This window comes from Galeopterus variegatus, unplaced genomic scaffold (assembly GCF_000696425.1).
Source record: "Galeopterus variegatus unplaced genomic scaffold, G_variegatus-3.0.2 Scaffold2891, whole genome shotgun sequence".
Lineage (NCBI taxonomy): Eukaryota > Metazoa > Chordata > Mammalia > Dermoptera > Cynocephalidae > Galeopterus > Galeopterus variegatus.
In genome coordinates, this window is record NW_007729002.1 from 16,547 (window position 1) to 35,861 (window position 19,315).

At 43.6% G+C, this 19,315-nt stretch overlaps 1 protein-coding gene across 1 annotated transcript in view; it reads right to left on the reverse strand.

Moving 5' to 3' along the window:
- Positions 1–416: 416 nt before the first annotated feature.
- The window catches only part of SMURF1 (SMAD specific E3 ubiquitin protein ligase 1), a 28,651-nt gene continuing 9,752 nt past the window's right edge, over positions 417–19,315 (reverse strand). Inside the window, exons 10-17 of the mRNA XM_008583351.1 lie at positions 17,684–17,787; positions 12,765–12,879; positions 11,394–11,572; positions 10,076–10,213; positions 9,144–9,264; positions 7,822–8,023; positions 5,446–5,521; positions 417–3,877 (exon numbers count right to left, since the gene is read on the reverse strand). Coding sequence (XP_008581573.1) covers positions 3,778–3,877; positions 5,446–5,521; positions 7,822–8,023; positions 9,144–9,264; positions 10,076–10,213; positions 11,394–11,572; positions 12,765–12,879; positions 17,684–17,787 — 1,035 coding nt within the window. The 3' untranslated portion in view covers positions 417–3,777. The remainder of the gene's footprint in view (positions 3,878–5,445; positions 5,522–7,821; positions 8,024–9,143; positions 9,265–10,075; positions 10,214–11,393; positions 11,573–12,764; positions 12,880–17,683; positions 17,788–19,315) is intronic.

Here is a 19,315-nt window from a genome sequence, read left to right on the forward strand (position 1 = left end):
AAAAAAAATGGAAAAAAGGAAAAAAAAAACTCCAAAAAACCCAAACCAACAAATAATGACCAATGTGAGAGGAAATCAACAGATTCTAAACTTTCTCAATCCCACAAATTTTGCTTGATTGAGCACTTTCAACTGACTACCATATTTTCATTAGTTTCTCCTACAATTGTATCCTTTAAGTTTGCCCTTTTTCCTTAGAAGGTCCTTGCCAGTTTTTTTTTTTTTTTTTTTTTTCCCTTTAAAAGATGACCAGTAAAGGGATCTTAACCCTTGACTTGGTGTTGTCAGCACCACACTCTCCCAAGTGAGCTAACCTGCCAGCCCCCTTGCCAGTATTTCTGATCATTGACTTCTTCCTCGTGGGATCGTAAAGAAAATTGGAATCTCATTTCCAAACCAAAATAACAGACGCCAAAAAATGTAAAGTCATGAGTTTATTGCATATGTAACAAAATGAACCTGACCTCCCGGGTCCAGCCTGCTGTACAATCGCTGTTTGTTTTGTGTTTCCAGCTGGTTCCATAACCACATTAAATAGAACTAGTATATCTTTAAATACCTTTGATTTTGACATAAAACAGAACATTAGTGTACAACTTTCACAAAATAAATCAGCAATAAAAACAGTGGGAAGAATAACAAGGATAGCAGCAATACTTAAAAACAAGACATTACAAAATAAATTAAAAATACATTATAAAGTGGTTGAGAAACAAAAATAAACAAATTTTAAAAATTCATACTATGTTTCAGGGAGGCTGCCATGCGGCACACACCTGGCTGCAGACTGGGCGGGGGCGGGGCCTGTTCTCTGCAGAAGGCCGTTCCTGACATCTCAGATCTGAGGACCACCTAACCTGAATTAGGACCATGTGGCTGAGTAAGCTTAGAGTCAAAATTCGATCTAGCGGCAGATTTCCTTTCAGAAGTCAACAGGTGACTGTCACCCCAAGCTTCCCAAGCAGCCTTCTGGCTTCTCCTACTGAAAGCACTGGCAGAGTGGTGGTTTGCTACATCCCTGAGTGTCGGCTTACAACCGCTGGTGAGGGCGAGCCTGAAAAGTTGGGCCCCTGAAGCATCTGGGCAAAGAGGTGAGGGGGAATGGGTGGGTTGTCCAGGACCACCAAGAGGCGCGACAAATGAGATCGCACATGAATGGGCGTCACTGGGACCCAAAGTGGAGCGATCAAGAACTTTAAGCATTTGCTTGCCACACTGTGTTCTTTGGGGTGGCTCAAAAGGACTGAACCATTGTATCATTTAAGGTTCTAGAAGTGCAATGCCACTGACACAGATGCCTGTTTGGAAAGAGCACATTGGAGCTCTGGAAAGGTCTGCGACACTCACACAGCTGATGATGGTGCCCGATAGGGGCTGGCAAACCCGCGTGCAAGTGCAAGAAGAGAAGCAGAGACAGGCCTTTATGAGATGTAACTCGTGTGTCTGCTGGGCTAGCCCGTGGAGGAGCCAGGATGCAGCCCTCTGGATCTTGGCGGAAGTGACACCTGACACACGAGAGGCACAGGGCTGGCGATGCAGCTTCTAAGGATCGTTCCCCACTCCTCCCAACAACAAGAAGGTAGTTTTAAAGATGTCAAATGCAACATTCCTGCTTCAAAGTCTTTTAAACCACAAGACCCTGGTTGCCTTCCTAATCACTGAATATTCTCGATGACACCACCCGGAAAATCAGGGGTGCTTCTGACCTCATTCGGGAGGTCACTTCAGTTCTCTGAGGGATGTCTTTCCACCTCCCACAGTTTAGGCTCATGTCAGAGAGAGAGCAGATCTCTCCGGGGGAGGTCTGGAGTTCTCACTTCCTCACTGTTCATGAGAAGATTGCAAGGGAAGACTGGACAGAGTCATTGGGGAGCCAGTTTCTAGAATGCTTCTTAGAAAGCATCATGGTGAATGAGATACAGGATAAGCCCAACTGAGGAAGAACTTTTGAAAGAGACTAAGCCCACAATCTGGCCTTGACTTTCTGAATGGATTATAACTCTCCTTCTGCAGCAAATCCCAGTTGGCATCCTTTTCCATCCCAGAACCTCAGTAGCCCAGAAGTGTGGGTGTCTCACAGCTCTTGGCACTGGCACCCACCAAGCTGGTCAAATCTCTTGTTCAAGGGGAGGGTCTATGACATAAGAAATTTGAGCGCTCCCCACATCAAATCACACACACTGCTTTTGGGGCAACCAAAAGACCCACTGCAGGATGCAGAAGGGTAAGTATTCCTCCAAACCCGCCAGTCTAAAGGTAACAGCAACAAAAAGAACGGGTAAAAGTCATCCAAAAGGTCCCCCTAATCCATCTCACACCCTCAGCTGGATCCCAGTACTTAATTCAGAAACTTCCACAGCAGTGAGATATCATGCTAATGAATTACCCTGTACTTGCCCCACTCCCAAACAACAACGACAACAAAACCAGACAGAAAAATGTGTTGCTGCTGCTGTTTTTCGTTGGAGTTTAAATATCTGGACTCAAACCACTTTTGCTAAAATAACATACAGTTTGTACTTTTGTGCAAATTGGAAATGGTGTTAGAAACTTAAAAGAGTGTAGGCTTACTTTGGCCTTGATCATCATATGAAGACATTTGGGCAAGTGAATCGAGTAGCAATCATTAGTGTCACCATCTGCTATTGGAGAAAAGGGCCACATGGGTCAGTGTAGAGTCACCCCCTCTCTGCTGTCACGGGTTTAAATTCCCATCCTACTTTTTGTAAAACAATAACTTCAGGTGGATTTAGGTCATCAGGGTTATCTGTTCCCCCTCTCCCTTTTAAGCTAGTTTATACCAAGCCAGCAGCTATGATAACAGAATTTTGTTTTGTTAGATTAGCTCTTAGCAGTTACCACGTAATACTTTGTTAATATTCCAAGTGACACAATCAATGCTCTTCTACATACAACAGTGGCACAGGAGTCACAGCTTTGGGACTGACTCGTTGGATCTGAGGCTGATTTTGGTCTGTTCTTTTATGAGCTCCCTAAGGTGGTATTTCACTGGAAAAAAAAATCCAAACGGGATAGATAATGCAGCAAAAGGGACTCCTTAAAAGGAAAGACCATTTTTTTCTGTGCAAAACAAATTTTTCAGCCAGGATACCCTGAAAAGAAATACCCTGGGCCTCCAGCAAAAGCTACTTCAACTCCTTTACCTTTCAAAGGGGAAACACATTTTGACTCAAGCTTCCTGTGGTGGCAAAATTCCAATAAACATAGTATACAGTTATTTTTCAGTTAGAAATTAATCTGCTACCCAGAACAGGCTGCTAGGATGTAAAATTTGGGGTTTGAGCTCTGGTAAAATATCCGGCAGCTTCTGAACTTGAAAAAGAGCCTCCAGGCTGTTTTGAGAGGGAACAGCTGGTACAGCTACCAGTCCCAGCCCCTCAGTGAGCCGAGCTCAGTCCTGAACTGTGGCTGCTGCTCCTATCGAGAGCGCAGGGCAGTGAGCCTTATCTCCAAGTATGTTGCCACCACAGCAGGGTTCCTGTGTGACCGAGGCCAAGGCCTAAACCTGGCTGCATTTGATTGGATGGGTGATGGAAGGGGATGGGAATACTATGATAAAGGAGGGATTTATGGGTGGGAGCCACCAACAAAGGTTCCTGCCCCCCTCCCTGCCTCCATGAAAGGGAGGGAGACAACCCTTTTCCCTCAGGTTATCTGGAACCCCAGGGCCTCAGGCAGTTCTGCGGGAGGCGCACAGAAGCTATATGCTTTTGGTCTGGTGGTCGTGAGCTAGAATCGGTTGCCTTTGGTTGCTCTTCACTCCACAGCAAACCCACAAGTCTCCTCTACTGCTGTCAGCAGCTTCTCGTAGAGCTTCTCGTAGGACTCATAAGGTGGAATGTCGATCCGATTAAAGCTGGAAAAGGACAAAACAGCAAGAGAGTCACTGCTGGGGCAAAGCAGCCTTAGGACCCACTTCAAGGTCAAGGACAGGCAGGAGTAGAGCGTTTGCAGTGTGGGGGTGGAAAGGAGGGGTGGGGATGGTGGGGCACACAGAAAAATAAATCTTAAGGCATTCAAAAACAAAATATAACCAAATTACTACTCACTGCTTATATTAGGACAAAGCTCTCAAATTGTTTTTTGTTTGGGAGAAATTATTTCTCTGTACCAGAAATACCCCCCTTGCAGACCCCTGTCATCCAGACTGGCTGTCAGTCAAGTCATCACTAACTATTTACTGCATGTCTCTCTACTCTTCTGGGACTTGATCTGGGACCAAAATGGGGCCATCTGGAAAATTCCCTGCAAAAGCAAACTATACCTCAAAATTAATAAAATGTCAAATCCCTGAAAGATGAAATGAATATTAAACTTTTGGCTCAATATTTCCATGGGGAAATTCTCTTCTAGTATTTGTGCAAAGAAAAAGACATCCTTCATGAAGGATGTAACAAATCAAAAAATACAAAATTGTGACCCAGAGGACATATTGAATTTATAAGGGTTAAGCAATTAAGGATGTTTTTTATTGAGAGTAAGGTTAAATGGTGTGCCACTCTTTTTTTCTGGAGCTTTACTGTCAGAGGATATTTTTAGTATCTGTTTTATTCCAAGCACTAAGCTATTAAGGGACAAAAGCCTTATGAATAGAGAGCAGCTGCCGTCAACATGGCATGTTCCCGTAACAGATACCACAAGCCACACTCAGGGCAAGGCCTTCATATCCATGACAGTTCTAGGAATAGCTGTATTTCACAGATGTGAAGTTACATAAGTAATTTGCCCCAAATCACATCGTTAGAGAGTGTCCCAGCCAGCATTTGAACCCACATCCGTGGGATCCAAATCAGGAACTTTCCCACATGTCATGTTGCATTTCAGCAACATCTGGAAGTGGTTCTCCTGAAGTAGAGGTGGCTGCTCTGCTCAATAAGTGGTTCAGAGACAAAGTGTATGTAAATGATCAGGTTTTTAAACCCTAAAGAAATACTCCACTATGGATACTAATTTTTAAGTTAAAATTTAGGGAGAAAACATTTTTCAATAGACAAGGTGCCTCTGTCATAGGCAAAACTCTGAAGGAAAATGGCGACCCAGAAATGTCAGTCCCAACTAAAAACTGGACAATTTACCCTGCTGATGGGTGCACACCCACACACATATATGTATCAGGACCCACTGAAGACAAGATGAGGCCTGTTGGAGTGGTAGCCCCATGTTGTTGCTGAAACATTGGCAGTAATTAATGACGTATCTCACAACAAACTTGGTTTCCCAAAAGAGACTTCTGATCACCCTCACATGTAGCACACTGCAAACTACTTGTCCCATTGCACACAAGTGCTACTGCGTAAGTGACTTTGCATAAATGAAAGGCAGAGACCTACAAGTAAGAAAATAGCTTAAAAAAATAACGTGAATGTCCACATCCTCTGGAGACATGCTCCCCGGACACAGTGACTCCACAACAACAGTCCTTACCAGGTATGGGCCTTTGGCAGGTTGTCTGTGTTGGCATCTATTAGGTGGATGGTGAATAGCCGGGGCCCTGCTGCGCCTGTAGAACCTTACGAGACAACATTCTAGTTAATGCACTTCAGGGATGAAGCCCCGGCGCTTCCCGGCCACACAGCTCCCAGACCACACTCTCAGCCCCAACACCAGGCAGGCTGTTCTGCTACAGGGGCACGGATTCACGTAGCAACACAAGCCTCTGCCTGGATGGCCATCAAGTGACAAACATCAGACAATTTAGACCATCACAGGCAGCAGCGAAAAGACTAGTGAACATGCTCCTAAATATACCCTGACCACGAGCCTGCTACAGAGCTGATATCTCTAGGTTAAATCTGTTTGTCTTGCCCTTTGGATAGAAGGCTTGTCAAGCAATTCTGGGGTGGGGGTGGGGGAACAGGCACTGGGCTCCACTGGGCCCTTCCTTGCTCAGGTCTTTCCAAACTCAACCCCGAATGGGCACCACACTGGCCAGCACCTGCCACTGCCGCTGTAGAGATGGGGACCAACCCAGGCAGCGTCCCCCCTGCTGATTGATGAGGGCTGCAGGACACTGGGAAGGGTGGTTGCAGAGGCTGCTGAGCCTTGTGTTGCTGCTATTCACTCCTACATATTCACAGACATGCCTTTCAACCTGGGCAACGGCCAGCAATGCCTTTAGAGGCAGCCCTGGAGGCCAGAAGAGATGACAGCAGGCAAGAGACCACCATCTTTCATAGAGGGAAGAAGGTCTCTTGCTATGGCCACTGGGAGATGAGTGCAGCACCCACTGTCACTGGCACCTGGAGCAGGGAGAAGCTGGCTCCTTTGTCTCCAGGCCACTCCCTCTGAGCCCCATCTCCTGGGGAGTCGGGGCAGGCTGTGCCTGGAGTGCTTCTGGGGAGACCTCCTGCTGGGCCCTGGCCACTTGGTGCCTGGCCTGTGTCCCTGTGGTTGGATACCCTGGAATGGAGGCATCTGTCTCCCACCCTGCTCTGCAAGCAAGCAGCGTTCACACTCCTGCCCACAGCACTGGCACTCCCTGTACTGGACGGTGACCCTGTCGGGTGGGCCCCTCATCACATCTGCTCTCTTGTGTGGGCTGACCTGCCTGCTAGATACTACACAGGCATTTAGCTGAAGTCCATCTGATTATGGAGGATATCAATAAGATCCTTTTAACAACAGGGACTTTTCCTAAACAGTAAGGAGACTTCCTGTGGGAAAGAAGATAGCCATGTAATGAGAAAAGAAAGATATGGAGTCACAAAATCTGGACTCCTGCCCTGGCTTACCACTCACCACCTTACTAATTTTCTCTTGGGGAAAAATAAATCCTATGACCTCAATGAACGTCAGTTTCCTCATATGTGTGGTGGGGAAAATAATACCTGCTCAGTTAGGCTCTCTACGTTGTTAGGAGAACTGAATGAGAAAGGGCTTTGTAAGTTACCAAGCATCAACAAGCACTAGTAGTCGTAATTATTAAGCTGGTCAAGCAGATGGAGGCTCCCATATACAAGGGGGGCTCAGCCTAGAACCCCTTTTTTATTCAGGCAGAAACCCCCTGCAGCGATTCTACAGGCAGAGGTCACTATGGAAAAGGCACAAGTACCCTTATGAGCAAAGCCTAGTGAGACAGAATAAACCTCTGTTCACTCAAAGAGGTTCTCGAAAGTCAGAGTGAATGTTCTGTACTTGTAATATATCTGTACGTCTATTAATATTTAAAGTTCGATTAGCTAAATTTCAGTATATTAACATACCTCACCTTCCTCCTCCCAGCTATCAGCAACAGTCCCTCCAAACCCTAAGTGTAAGAGATGACATACCAGGCTGCCAGCCCAACAGTCACTTTGGGACCGTTCCTAAGGAACTCCCTGCCTTGAGCGGTGACATCAGTGGCTTAAAGAGAGTGAGCATGACATCCTCTTCCTTCAGTGGATCTTATGGCTAAACAGGGCTTCATCTGCAACTTCTAGTTGTGGGGCCACTACTCTCCACCGGTCTTGGGTAAGCTGGCCTCTCAGAGATGGAAAATGATGGTCCACACCAAATACCTTGAAGGCTGGTCAACCTTCGTGAGGTTCCTGGAAGCAGTGAGGAGGTGGAACCCATGTGCCCTGGAGTGGCTCCATGGCCTGTGCTTGGCAAGGACACCACACCTGCCTACAGATGGCACCTGCCAAGTAAGCACCTCCACAGTGCTGAGCATTTGTTACCAGAGAATGTTTATTACATTGGTGTGTAGCAGGTGTTTCAGAAAAACAGCCCAACCAATTCCAGCTCTTCCTGCCCTGGCCTGCTATGGAACACACCCAGTACAGATGCGTAATGGAATAGCCCTGCCTCCACGTCAGTCACCTTGCAGAGCCTTGAAGCCTTGGAGAGGAACTCGAGTTGATCCAGTCACAAACTGCAGCAGCCTGGCCCTCCTTTCTTCATCAAAGGTCTCCACTGCTTGCCAGAACCACCTGACGATGTTGCTGTCGGCCACACAGTGTTTCAGCCGAGTATTTGACTTCCAGTCATTCAAGTCTATTTTATCCAGGCCACCTATTATCAGCTGTGAAGGTGTTTATAAAGGCAAGTTATTTCCAAAACGTATAAACCAACGTCATGATGTGCCTCCTAGGTTTCCAGTATACGAACGGAGTTAAAAACTGGGTTTCCAAAGCAAAGACGCAGCTGTTTCCAAATAAACAAGACAGATATTTAGACAGGGAGAAAGCTGTTCAGAAACAGCAGGCCCGAAGCACCATGCTTCAATCTTTCTGCTACCTCCAGGCTGGTTTTTGACCCCAAGGACTACAGTGCACGCTACTGATGTGATGTTAGCTTATAAGCCAAGTTTGTGTTTTTGCTCTGCGTTGGTGAGGTGTGAGTCCACCAAGACAGAACAGAGCAAAATGTGAGTTAAAGCCACATCACAGTGGTCTCTCCAGGACATTCAAGGATGTATGGAATTTAACGTCCAAAGAGAACTCAGCAAGAGTTAACGTGGGGTTAGGGCAAATGGAGCATATTTCCAAAACTTCTTTAAGAGTTTGCTCCAGAAATAGTGCTCCACCCAAGGGAGTGCTTCTTGGCTCACAAGCTCTCAGCATCTCACTCCAGGCAGAGAGACTACGAGAACAACTTGAAAGGCCTGAGCTATCTGGCACCAAACAGAGATGGATAAGGGATGAATGCATCACTGTATTCAAATACATGAAGTATGATTACAGAAGACAAATAACACTTTGTTCTTAGTCTAATAATAGCCAGGATAAAAAGCAAAACATTGAAAAAAAAATGAAAAACTCAAAATTCTCATGGGAGAACTGGGTTACATATGAGATAATTTCTTTGATCTGAGATGACTACCCAGGAGAGGGCTATGGAACCTCCACTGTTAGAGATCCTGAAAATGGGAGAAGGCACTAATGCCTTGAACAACTTCCTGAGAATCATCCAAATTCACTGCCGCCCAGTGGACACCTCGCCTTGTTACACACTGGCACAAACACCTGCGACGCCCCTGCTGGCTCCAGCCCTGACTCTGTGTTCTTCTGGGAAGCTGACAGACTCCTGGGCCTGTTGGCAGAGTGCAAGCCTCACTCTCCAGCAAGGGTTTAACCAGACAAACACCTGCCGCATCTGAACCCGCAAAGGCCCTGAGTGGATTAAGCACGTCGAGCACATACCTCCAGTTCCTTCTGGTCAAAAGGCTTCAGTAAGTGTTGAGGAATGAGTTCATTGAACCCTTTCTGAAGAGCTAAGAACTGGGCTTCAATTCCTCTCATAAACCTCCAATTTACATATAACCTGCAAGAAAAACTCTCAAGTTGGAAGCCATACCAAATGGATGATGGAAAAAAGCCTCTTTTCCTCCATTAGCAAGTTCTGATGTCACAGTCCAGCAAACATGTGAACGCAGTGCAGGCAGACCCTGAGAGCGGCCCCAGCCTCTCCAGCCCTCCCCACTAAATCAAAAACCCCACCAGCTGGAAGTACTTGGCCTTAGTATCAAGTTAAAACTGAGTCAGCATAGGCCCTTATACATTCTATTTCTTTACTAAAAACATCAGTAGGATTTAAATATGACCTGTTATAGCAACTGCCATAATTTAAAGTACATTTGAAAGTAAAATGCAGGGCAGTGTGAGAACTATGCATGTGTCTGAGCATAGACGCGCCCACATGCTTCTAAACTTCCAGTGCAAGTGACTAGTCCCTTACGTTGATTTACCTCCAGTGAGGGGTGGAAAACAGACCAGAACAGAGGAGACTTCCTTGAGACTGATCACAAGGAACCCTCCAGGTTGTTGCTCTCTCCTGTGCTCACCACCTCTGCATCCAGAGTCAGGATGTCACTTCAAAGTCCTTCTCCCGCTTGGGCTCTGTCCCTTTGACAGGCTGGCCCTGGCCACATCAGGGCCCCTCCAAGCAGAGACCTCACTGCTGCTGCTGAGCCTGATGTCTCAGTTAAAGTGACTCTGGTTACAGGTGCCACCAGGGACAGATAAGCCTCACCCAGTGAAGGAGCTATAACAATCTAAACCCTGCCATGTGCAGGGCAGCCCCGGGCAGGTGGCTATTCCCCACAGGTGACCACTGAGGCTCCCCTGGATTTTACCGCACATATTCTTTCTTGTTCTCCTCTGTGACAGGCACGTTTCTGCCATTGGGTTTCAGTTCATGCTGAAGAATCCGCCCGAAAGCATTGTGCTCAACGCAAAAAGTGTGGTCCAGCACAGGGGTGATGTCGTTCTCTCTGTCGAGGTAGGGCACAAGACGATGTCAGTTAGACATTTGCCACCACGTGGCAATGAACAGAACATTACATGGGGAAATCAGCAGAAAGAGAGACAGCCTTTACTGACAACCACACCCAGAGATGCAGGAGAGAGAAGAGGACAGCTGCAGGGGGACACGGAACCTGTGCGTGGGCAGGGGGGCGTTGGTATTGGAAAGAGCTGGGGGCCCACAGCTCTAGTTCCAGATGCCCCTGACTCCTGGCTTTCTCAGCCATAGAGGGAAGGTGATGGGTCGCTCTACCATTCTCTGCATTTATGAGACATGCAACCTAACTGCGCTGTAAGCTGAGTCGGGGAACAGAGAGGAGGGAATCATGAGGAGGTCACTGAGAGGAAGGGAGGCCAACCTGGAGACAGGCGCACCAAGGAAATGCTTCTTCCCCTCTTTGCACAGCCTTTTCAAATGCTTCAGTTCGAACAAAAAAGCACTTGAAAGTTAAAACTACCTCTTTAATTCATCATATTTCTTAAAAACATAGAGTGGAAGATTTTGTACAGGACTAAGGCCCTAACTCCCCCAGACTCCCCACCTGAGGATAGAACACATGAAACACAGAACACAATCGAGAGGCCCAACTCCCACTCAGATCAGCTTCCCCTGCCCTTGTCAGAGCCTGGATCTTTCATTCCTGTGAAATTGGCTCTTTCACAAGATACCTACAGTTCATTTTGTCTGCCTACTGCTCTTAAGAGTGCTTAGCATAGTTTGAAAACAAAGGTAACTAAATATTAATTTTGCTTTGATACTTTCTTGGCCCCTCTATAGATTAACTGGAGACACTAGGGTGTTGTGCATACATGTGTGCGCACACACACACACACACATGCCCCCCCCCCCCGAGGCCTGGGAACTAGCCTATTAAGATTTGTGATTATACCACATAATTCAAGGAAACAACAACAAAAAACTAGTCCATGAAGAAAAACTGGCCAAACATCTTGAGGATGGCAATTAAGTACTGTTTGTTAAATCTGCTTTTTTGTTTCTGGTTGTAATACAATTCTTTTATTTCTCTTCTCTAATTTCACATCCATCCCCTAAATACACACGAACACACAGAACAAGTGTAGTGGCACACGTTAAGGCAGGTAACTATATATGAATTTCCAATTAACTAAACGTGAGTCAGTACTTACAGAATCCACACTAAGCTCTTATGTAGTTCTGGGTCCACTGATTCCAAATCGGAGAGCTGGATGGGTTTCCCCAGCAGCTGCTTATAGAAGGGGACTGTGAACCCCCCATTTATGTAGTGTCCGTGGAACACAGCCAGGCCCATGATCCGACCCACGAAGTGGAAATAAGACAAATGGTCCTGTAGGGGGCACCAGAGAACATGAATTCAATAGGAAAATGACCAACCAAGGTGGATATCCGGTAACCAAGGGTTACACTCACAACCAGATAAAATAAGGCTGCTTGGGTGGTCAAAATTTACAGCATATCTTTTGTATAGATTAGTTGGACAACATTTTGTACGCTCATGGGTCCAACACCTCAAAACTGCTACACAACTTGCAGTAGCCCAGTGCAAAATAAAAACGTGGAGCCCCTTCTTCAGAAAATATTGAGAATGTCAATATGGTGACAGCAGAGAACGAAACCAAGCACGGGCCTTTGAGCGCAGGGCCTTGTGCACTGTACAGACCGCACATCCAGGAAGCAAGCCCGCTTTCCTTCCCCTGAGCACAAAAGAAATGAGACAGGGCTGCCCCCTTCTGCTGCTGCTGCCCTTTCCCAGTCCCCCAGGAAAGAATAAAGGAACACAGAGAAAAATGAGTATGAATGAGCCAAGTAAAAGAATCATTCTAAAACCAGAGCAGTTCTGTTTTTATCTGTAGGGAACCTCAAGTTTCTACTTTCAGGTTTGAATGATAATCATCTCAGAAAATTAGTCAAAACTTTGTTTCCATGTTGGGAAAAGACTTTTCCACATTTGAATTCTCAAGTATGGTTTGTCCCTGACTTTGCCTCAGTGGCCTTGTGCACAGCACTCATGACAGATGTAGCTCCACAGGGACAGTCCTCCACTGGCCTGCTGCCAACCTTGTACCGGTCACTCAAACACTGCACGTTTTTCCTCATCTCTAAAACAAGCGCACTAAAGGTGTCAGCATTAGTGGCCAAAAAAGCCAACTATGGAAATATTCCAATTTTGATTGGAAGGAGGATGGACTTTCTAACCCGCTTCTCAGAATAACACCTTGACAAGTATGGTCATCGTATCAGAGTTCTCTCAAATGGCAATTAAATGTCTGAGTGTATAAGTAGCTAAATTTCATTCTTATTCTCCTTGAAAACAACATATCCAATGATCCCAAGCACTAAAAATACAGGATTGAAGTCATCCATCTTAATCCAATTCTCATTCAACCTTTCAATGTTTTATGTACCATAGTCTTTGATTAAGTCTACAATGAATAAACCAAGAATTGAGACTAAAAGTGAAAATCCATCCTAAAAATTGTCTAACTAAATTTCCAACCTCTTTATTCATTAATACTTACAGGGTTAATTGAAGAATCTGGGTTGATTTGTAACATGTAAATATTATCCGTAGAATACTGGAAGAGTCCATAATATGGATTCAGCATTTCATGGCACAATAAATAAAGCCACTCCCTAGGAACAACAGGAAAATATTTTATATGTGCTCACATTTCTAGTTTTAGATCTTAACAAAAGGACTAATTCACTATGCCCTAGAAGGCCAAAATGAGCCACTGGTAAGGGCGCCTGGCTCTGAGAGGAAGCGATTTGTACAGATTGGGCAAACAAGCTGAATAGAACTCCCAATACCTAGAAGAGCACCCAGAAGCAACTCATGAATACTGAATTATTCCTCACCACAAGATGACCAAAACAACAATAAATCTGCAGCTGAAAAAGGCTGACTAGAATCAGTATCATCGTAAAAGTCCAGTGTTCTCAGCAGTTTACTTGCCGGCTTTCCTGCACCTCAGCTAAGATTTTCTGATACTTTGCAAAGATCAAAATCACAAGTGATGATGTTAATGATGTGGCACTAACTCACAAAAGTGCAATAAAAAGCAGTATCATCCCATTTTAACAGTAATTAACTTGAGTATTAGAAGTCTGGGACAGGGCTGGCCGGTTGGCTTAGTTGGTTAGAATGCAGCCTTATAACACCAAGGTCACAGGTTTAGATCCCCATACTGGCCAGCTGTTCACTCCCCCCCCCCCAAAAAAAAAGAATTCTGGGTCATTTTCATTTTTTCAATTGCTTATTTCTAATTTTCAAATTTTCTACAGTAAAATGTTTCATATGAGAAAACATTTCAACGTCTAGGGAGGCAGCAAGGGGATTGTTTAAAAACAACTTTATGCCCTTTGTAATTTTCTGTTGAATTCTTATTTTTTGCCATAGACATTTTCACTTTCATAACTTAAGAAACTACTTGAAATCTTAAAAATATTAATTCTAAGAGTTATAAAATCTCCATAAGGTACATAAGTATTAGTTATATTTTCTGAATTCCTTTAATGTTTGAATCACTTTTATTATTTAGAAAAACTCTAAAATCAAAAACAGTCAAACAAAAAAAGCCCTTTAAGTAGAAACTGCATGATTCAGGTGCTCTGGTCAGGTGTGATAAGTCCAGGTATGGAGGGGACCCTTCCACAAACACCTGTGGCAGTTCTACAAATAGCCTTTTATTCTTTCTACTCAAAACTCCTTTCAAATGGATGAATCTCATTAAGATAATAGCCCAAAATTTTATTCTGAAATTTCTTAATCTTTCAAACAAAAAAGACACAGAAATGAGACAGAATAGGGAAGGATAAGCACAAATGCAAATTATATGTACAAGAAAATTGTGAGAATACATAAAAAATGATCAGACCAGTTCAGTTACGTATGGCACCCAAAAGAACAGAAAGGAGCTGCCTGAGGAGATGAGACACTGGTTCTTATAAAGTCTCCTTACTAGAAAGACAAAATTGCTCAGCTACTGTACTTTAATTCATCTCCAAGTTTTGGCATTTGATTTCAGAAGAACCTTTTCCAAAAAAGCCGAGGACCTGCAACTGTCCAGACAGGAAGTGATTAGAACACAAGTAAACATTCTGATGAGCCACGGACAACGTAAAGATATATTTAGGTATGTTCTGGAAGTGGTAAGGGAAGAGCTACTGAATCAGGCACAAGAGAGAGGACAGAAATGGCTTCAGGACCAAACACTGGGAAGGTCAGTGTAGACTGATTCTCACGGACCAGATAACCAAGACATGCACACACACACATGTGAAATACATGTGTAATTTAAATCTCTCTACAGTTCTCTGAGATCAGTATAATCCCATTTAGACAAAGGGAAGACTCCAAGAGGTGAAATAACAATGCAGGACCACACCAGAGGTGGTGGAGCTAGGAGTTAAGCTCTTCCCACTGTGGCATCATCTTAATCAAGGCAGCTACAAAGACTTACCTTCACGTGGAAGATCAGATAACTATGGAAAAGGCAGAAGGAATGTAACTCCTACCAGACCAAACCATGCTATTCACATGCGTGCCTAGGAATACACAACACCAGCCATGCAAAAGAATCATGGTAAAATGAAATAGTTTGAGACATTGAACTCTGGAGACATCTTGAGCCTATGAAAGAAAAATCACAGATAAGAACAGGGAAGTAGTTTGATTTCAATTGTTAGGACAAACATGAATAACTAAGTAGGAAGATTCTCATCTAAAAAAAGCAGGGACAGAAAGCCTAAACCTCTTGCCAGGAAATAGAATTAGTGTTATTAAGGGCAAAAAGAAGTTATATTTTGCCAAAAGGAAGATGGTTTCTAGAATTAAGATTGAAGAGATCAAGGGAGAAACTTGAGATAAGAATTTGTGAATGGTAAAGGTATGAGGCCCCCTGTCGCGAGGGTGGGGCCACTATTACACATCCTCATAGGGACACGGGTCCTCCCTTGTGGCACCTACAAGAATTGTGGTTTTGTATTTACTTGCATAATTCTTTGAGTAATGCCTGGACCTCATCAGACTGAGAGCACCTTTGCATGAGGCAGAGAACATGTTGTTTTGCTCAATGTTGTATCTTGGTACCTACTACATGGTAGAGTCTCAATATCTAGTGGTTAATGAATAAATACAATTCTTATGGGGCATATAAATTATAGGGGTGGTCTCTCATGAAAAGATTCGATAATGTAATAGACACGTTAATTTAATTATTTCATTTTACATTTTATTACAATAGAATTCAATAAATGAGTATGTTATGGTGATTTAAAAAACAAGAATGTAATGGATTGAATTATGTCCACCAAAACTCACTGAAGCTTGAATTGTGTCCCCCAAGTTTCATGTATTAGAAACTTGGCCCCCACTGTGACTGTTAAGAGGATGGGAAATCCTATTATGGTAATTGAAAGGTGGAGCCCTGAAGAGGTGATTGGATTGTAGGACTGTGCAGTAGTGAATGGATTAAAAATGGTGGTCAGGGGCACAGTTCTGAGGGCTTTAAAAGAAGAGAGAGTCTGTCTCTCTGTTCTCTCTGCTACCACCATCTTGCAATGTGAGACCCCTGGGTCGCTGTCGCCATCACGAGCTGGACTTTGGACGTATCGGCCTCAGAAACTGTAAGCATAAATTTCATCGTCTTTATAAATTACCCAGTTCCAAGTATTTTGTTATAAGCCATGGAAATGGACTAATACAAAGACCAAAAAAATTTGAAGCACTGGAAGACAAGTTGAGGAAATCTAGAAAGTAGAAAAAGAGAAAAACGGCAAAGAGATGAGGAAAAAAGAAAAACTATGAGAGAGACAGAAACTATCAATCCAGGGATCCAATATCTGAGTAACAGACATTTCATAATGACCAAAGAAAGGAAATGGAGGAGAGGAAATTATTGAAGTAAAATACATTCATCTGGTAGATGTTATCGACACAAGTGCTTGCTATGTGTTAGGTGCTATTCTAGGAATCAGGACTCAGCCATGAACAAGATAGAGTTCCTCAATGAGTGTGGTTTGTATCTGTTGGGAGATCCAGACAAGACCAAGAAAGACCATACAACACGACCCGTGAGGTGGTGACAAGGGCTGCTAACTCAGAGAGTGGTCCGGGAAGCCTCTCTGAAGGGGTGACGTGTGGGTAGAGGCCCAAGTGAACTGACAGGCCAAGCTACGTGACTATCTTGGGGAAAACAGCTCCATGCAGTCGGAACATGGAATGCATGCCTGTCTGAGGAAAGGGGACCTATGGCAGGATGTCAAAAAATGTCACATGTACCACTGTCCTGGAGGATTTTGAAGTATAAGAGGCAACGAAGATAGACAAAACCTGGTTAAAAAAAAGAAGAAATTCTTGGAAAAATTTAAATTTGTTCAAAAAGATAAATTATAGAATACTATTTAAGCCCTTACTGAATAATATTTACATTGTCATAATAATATAAACAATGGATGACTGTCAACCCTTACAAATAACAGATAGACAAGCACAGGAGACTGACTTAATTTTGGTTATGGAACACAATGTAAATCTTCCGTTTTTTATGAAAATGAGACGTCAGGAGATAATGTCTCAGGTGACGAATCAAAAAGTAAATGACTACTTTATGGTGATTTAAAAAAAACAAGACCAAAAACAATTCGAAGCACTAGAAGACAAGCACATTATACAAAGTTACAAAGACGAATGATAGAAGAACTAAACATACTGATATCACTAAACTGGGAGGTGAGAGCATTAAGTTAAATCCTCACCACCATGATTATCCAGCCTACCTTGTGTCTATGAGCACAGATCATTAAATCAGGAGATAATAACCTGAACTTACTCAACTGAGTGATATAAAGACATCTATTACAAGAAGTGGCTGCAAGTAAAGAAGCAGCTGTCTCCAAGGGCAATCGAGGTGGCACAGGAAACAGTAGCTTTTTAAATCATTTGCTTCAGTTATTTTGACCAAAATTTCCAAATTTCATTTTACAAAATTCCTTTGATACAAATGCGATTTACATGCCCCCCCCCCTTTCCTGCAGGAAATTCTCTAATGAGAAAAGCAAGGCCACCTCCCATATTAATTTCAGGAGCAGGTCCTTCATGTTTCAGGTTCTGACACACTAGATGAAGGAGGAGATAAGTTTAGAAGTTTAACTCTAGCTTTACAACAAGTGAATTAATGGCAACGATCACATACATTCTGATGAGGTATGACAAGCTGCTATTGTACATGTGCTCAGGAATTGTTATTCTGAGAAAGCTGGCTGAAGCCAGCACTTGATGTCCTGACTGGTCCAAGGTGACATCAGCACCAGAACTGTCCAGGTGTGCTCAGTGATGAGGCATTTAAGAAGAAAGGGGCAAACAACTTCTCCCGGAAAAGTTACAGTTATGCTGAAACCTGCGCAGTAGAAAAGCGTGGATAAGCCGGTGCCTCACCTCGCCACGCCACCATAATCCAAACCCTCCTCTCCACGGAATTTCACCATTAGTCGTTTTTTCAAGTCTTTAGGTCGCATCTTCATTATCTGGCGATAAGACTCCTACATATCAAAATTACAGTTTCAGAAAGAACATTTCTTATTGTTAAAGTTATAAAAAGATGAAAGATTATTGATAATGGAGCCTGATTTAAAAAAAAACATTCATTCAAATGTAAGTTTACTTGGCATCTACTACATTCCAGAATGTTTATTTGGCACCTCGTATATTCCATCATCTTTTCACCCTCAGAGACAACAACAAAAACACAATGCCAGGTAACTCCAAACCTAGAGGAAACACATTTATCTGTTTGCAGCACAATCCCTAAGGACTTAAGGACAAAATGTCCTCACTACAGTTGATTTTCTCTAAATAAATTAATTTCAGTGTACCCTATAAACAACTTATGTGTTTTAACCAAAATGAAGAAGTCATTAGAGAGTCTGAATGTTAAAAGAATTCTGTATCTAAAGTGAAAAATCACACATGATTTCCCACTGGATCAAAAAACAAAAAAGGGTTTAAGTAAGACATAAAGTAGCTTACTCAAAGCATAGAAAACATGTGGTCAGCCAATATTCCCTTGGATTTAGCATTTTAAGTGGAAGTGGCTAAATGTTTGTAGATATTTTCAGTGATAAGGCACTTAAGAATCTTTTCATGCTTTAAATTTAATGCTGTTCAAAACTCTACCATCCCAAGAGGAAAGTGGATATTGAGTGGAAATGATCTGGAAGCAAAATGTAAATAATTCAGCTCTTACTATCCCTGGCAGCCATTAAAGACCGCTCAGTGGGCAAAATTGGGCACTTGAGCCAACATGCACCTTCAGCGCTGCTGTGCCTGGCATCAGGCATAGCCCCAGGCACTTCTCAGCGCGCTTCACTATGGAGAGGCTCTAGTTCCCTGCTGGTCTCTTTAGATAGTTTCTGACGATGTCTCCACAAAGGAGAGAAGGACATGGTCCAAACACAGTGGAAACTTTACCTTATGGTCATCTTTCTTGAGAAAATATCTCTGCCTGTTTAGGGACCCTGATCCTGCAGGGGAGGTGCATGAGGGATAGAACCCTTCCCAGGAACCATGTGCTCTTCCTGTTTCCAGAGGAAACAACAGGGTGGCCACATGGCCACTAAGCTTCTCTAAGAAGAGAGTGCCATTAGATGCAATGCCATGCAAAGAGTCAGCAGAGGGGATGACTGATTCTGAGGCAAATGCACAGACTAAGGAATAGATAATCTGCATAATGCAGATAAGGGGATTTCCAGTATTATTTAGTATTAGTTTCTGTACAAATCTCTAGGTTTTCACCTGGTTTTAAACTTTTACCATAGAAGGAACTACATACAGTTCCCTCTCTCTACACAGGCCTTGTTCCTGATAAACCCTGCATTTCGTTTAGTAATAAAATCAGTACCTGAAATACCAGACAGAAAGAAGAGCTCACAGAAATGCAGAAATCGCCCCCAGAGCAGTTCATTTAAAACAGCCCCCTTTAAAACAAAGGGCAGGTGATTCCTTTGGCTGATGTGCCTTATTTGTTTCTGAACAGGGCTGAATAGTCACCGCCTGACTGCCGGTTGCACT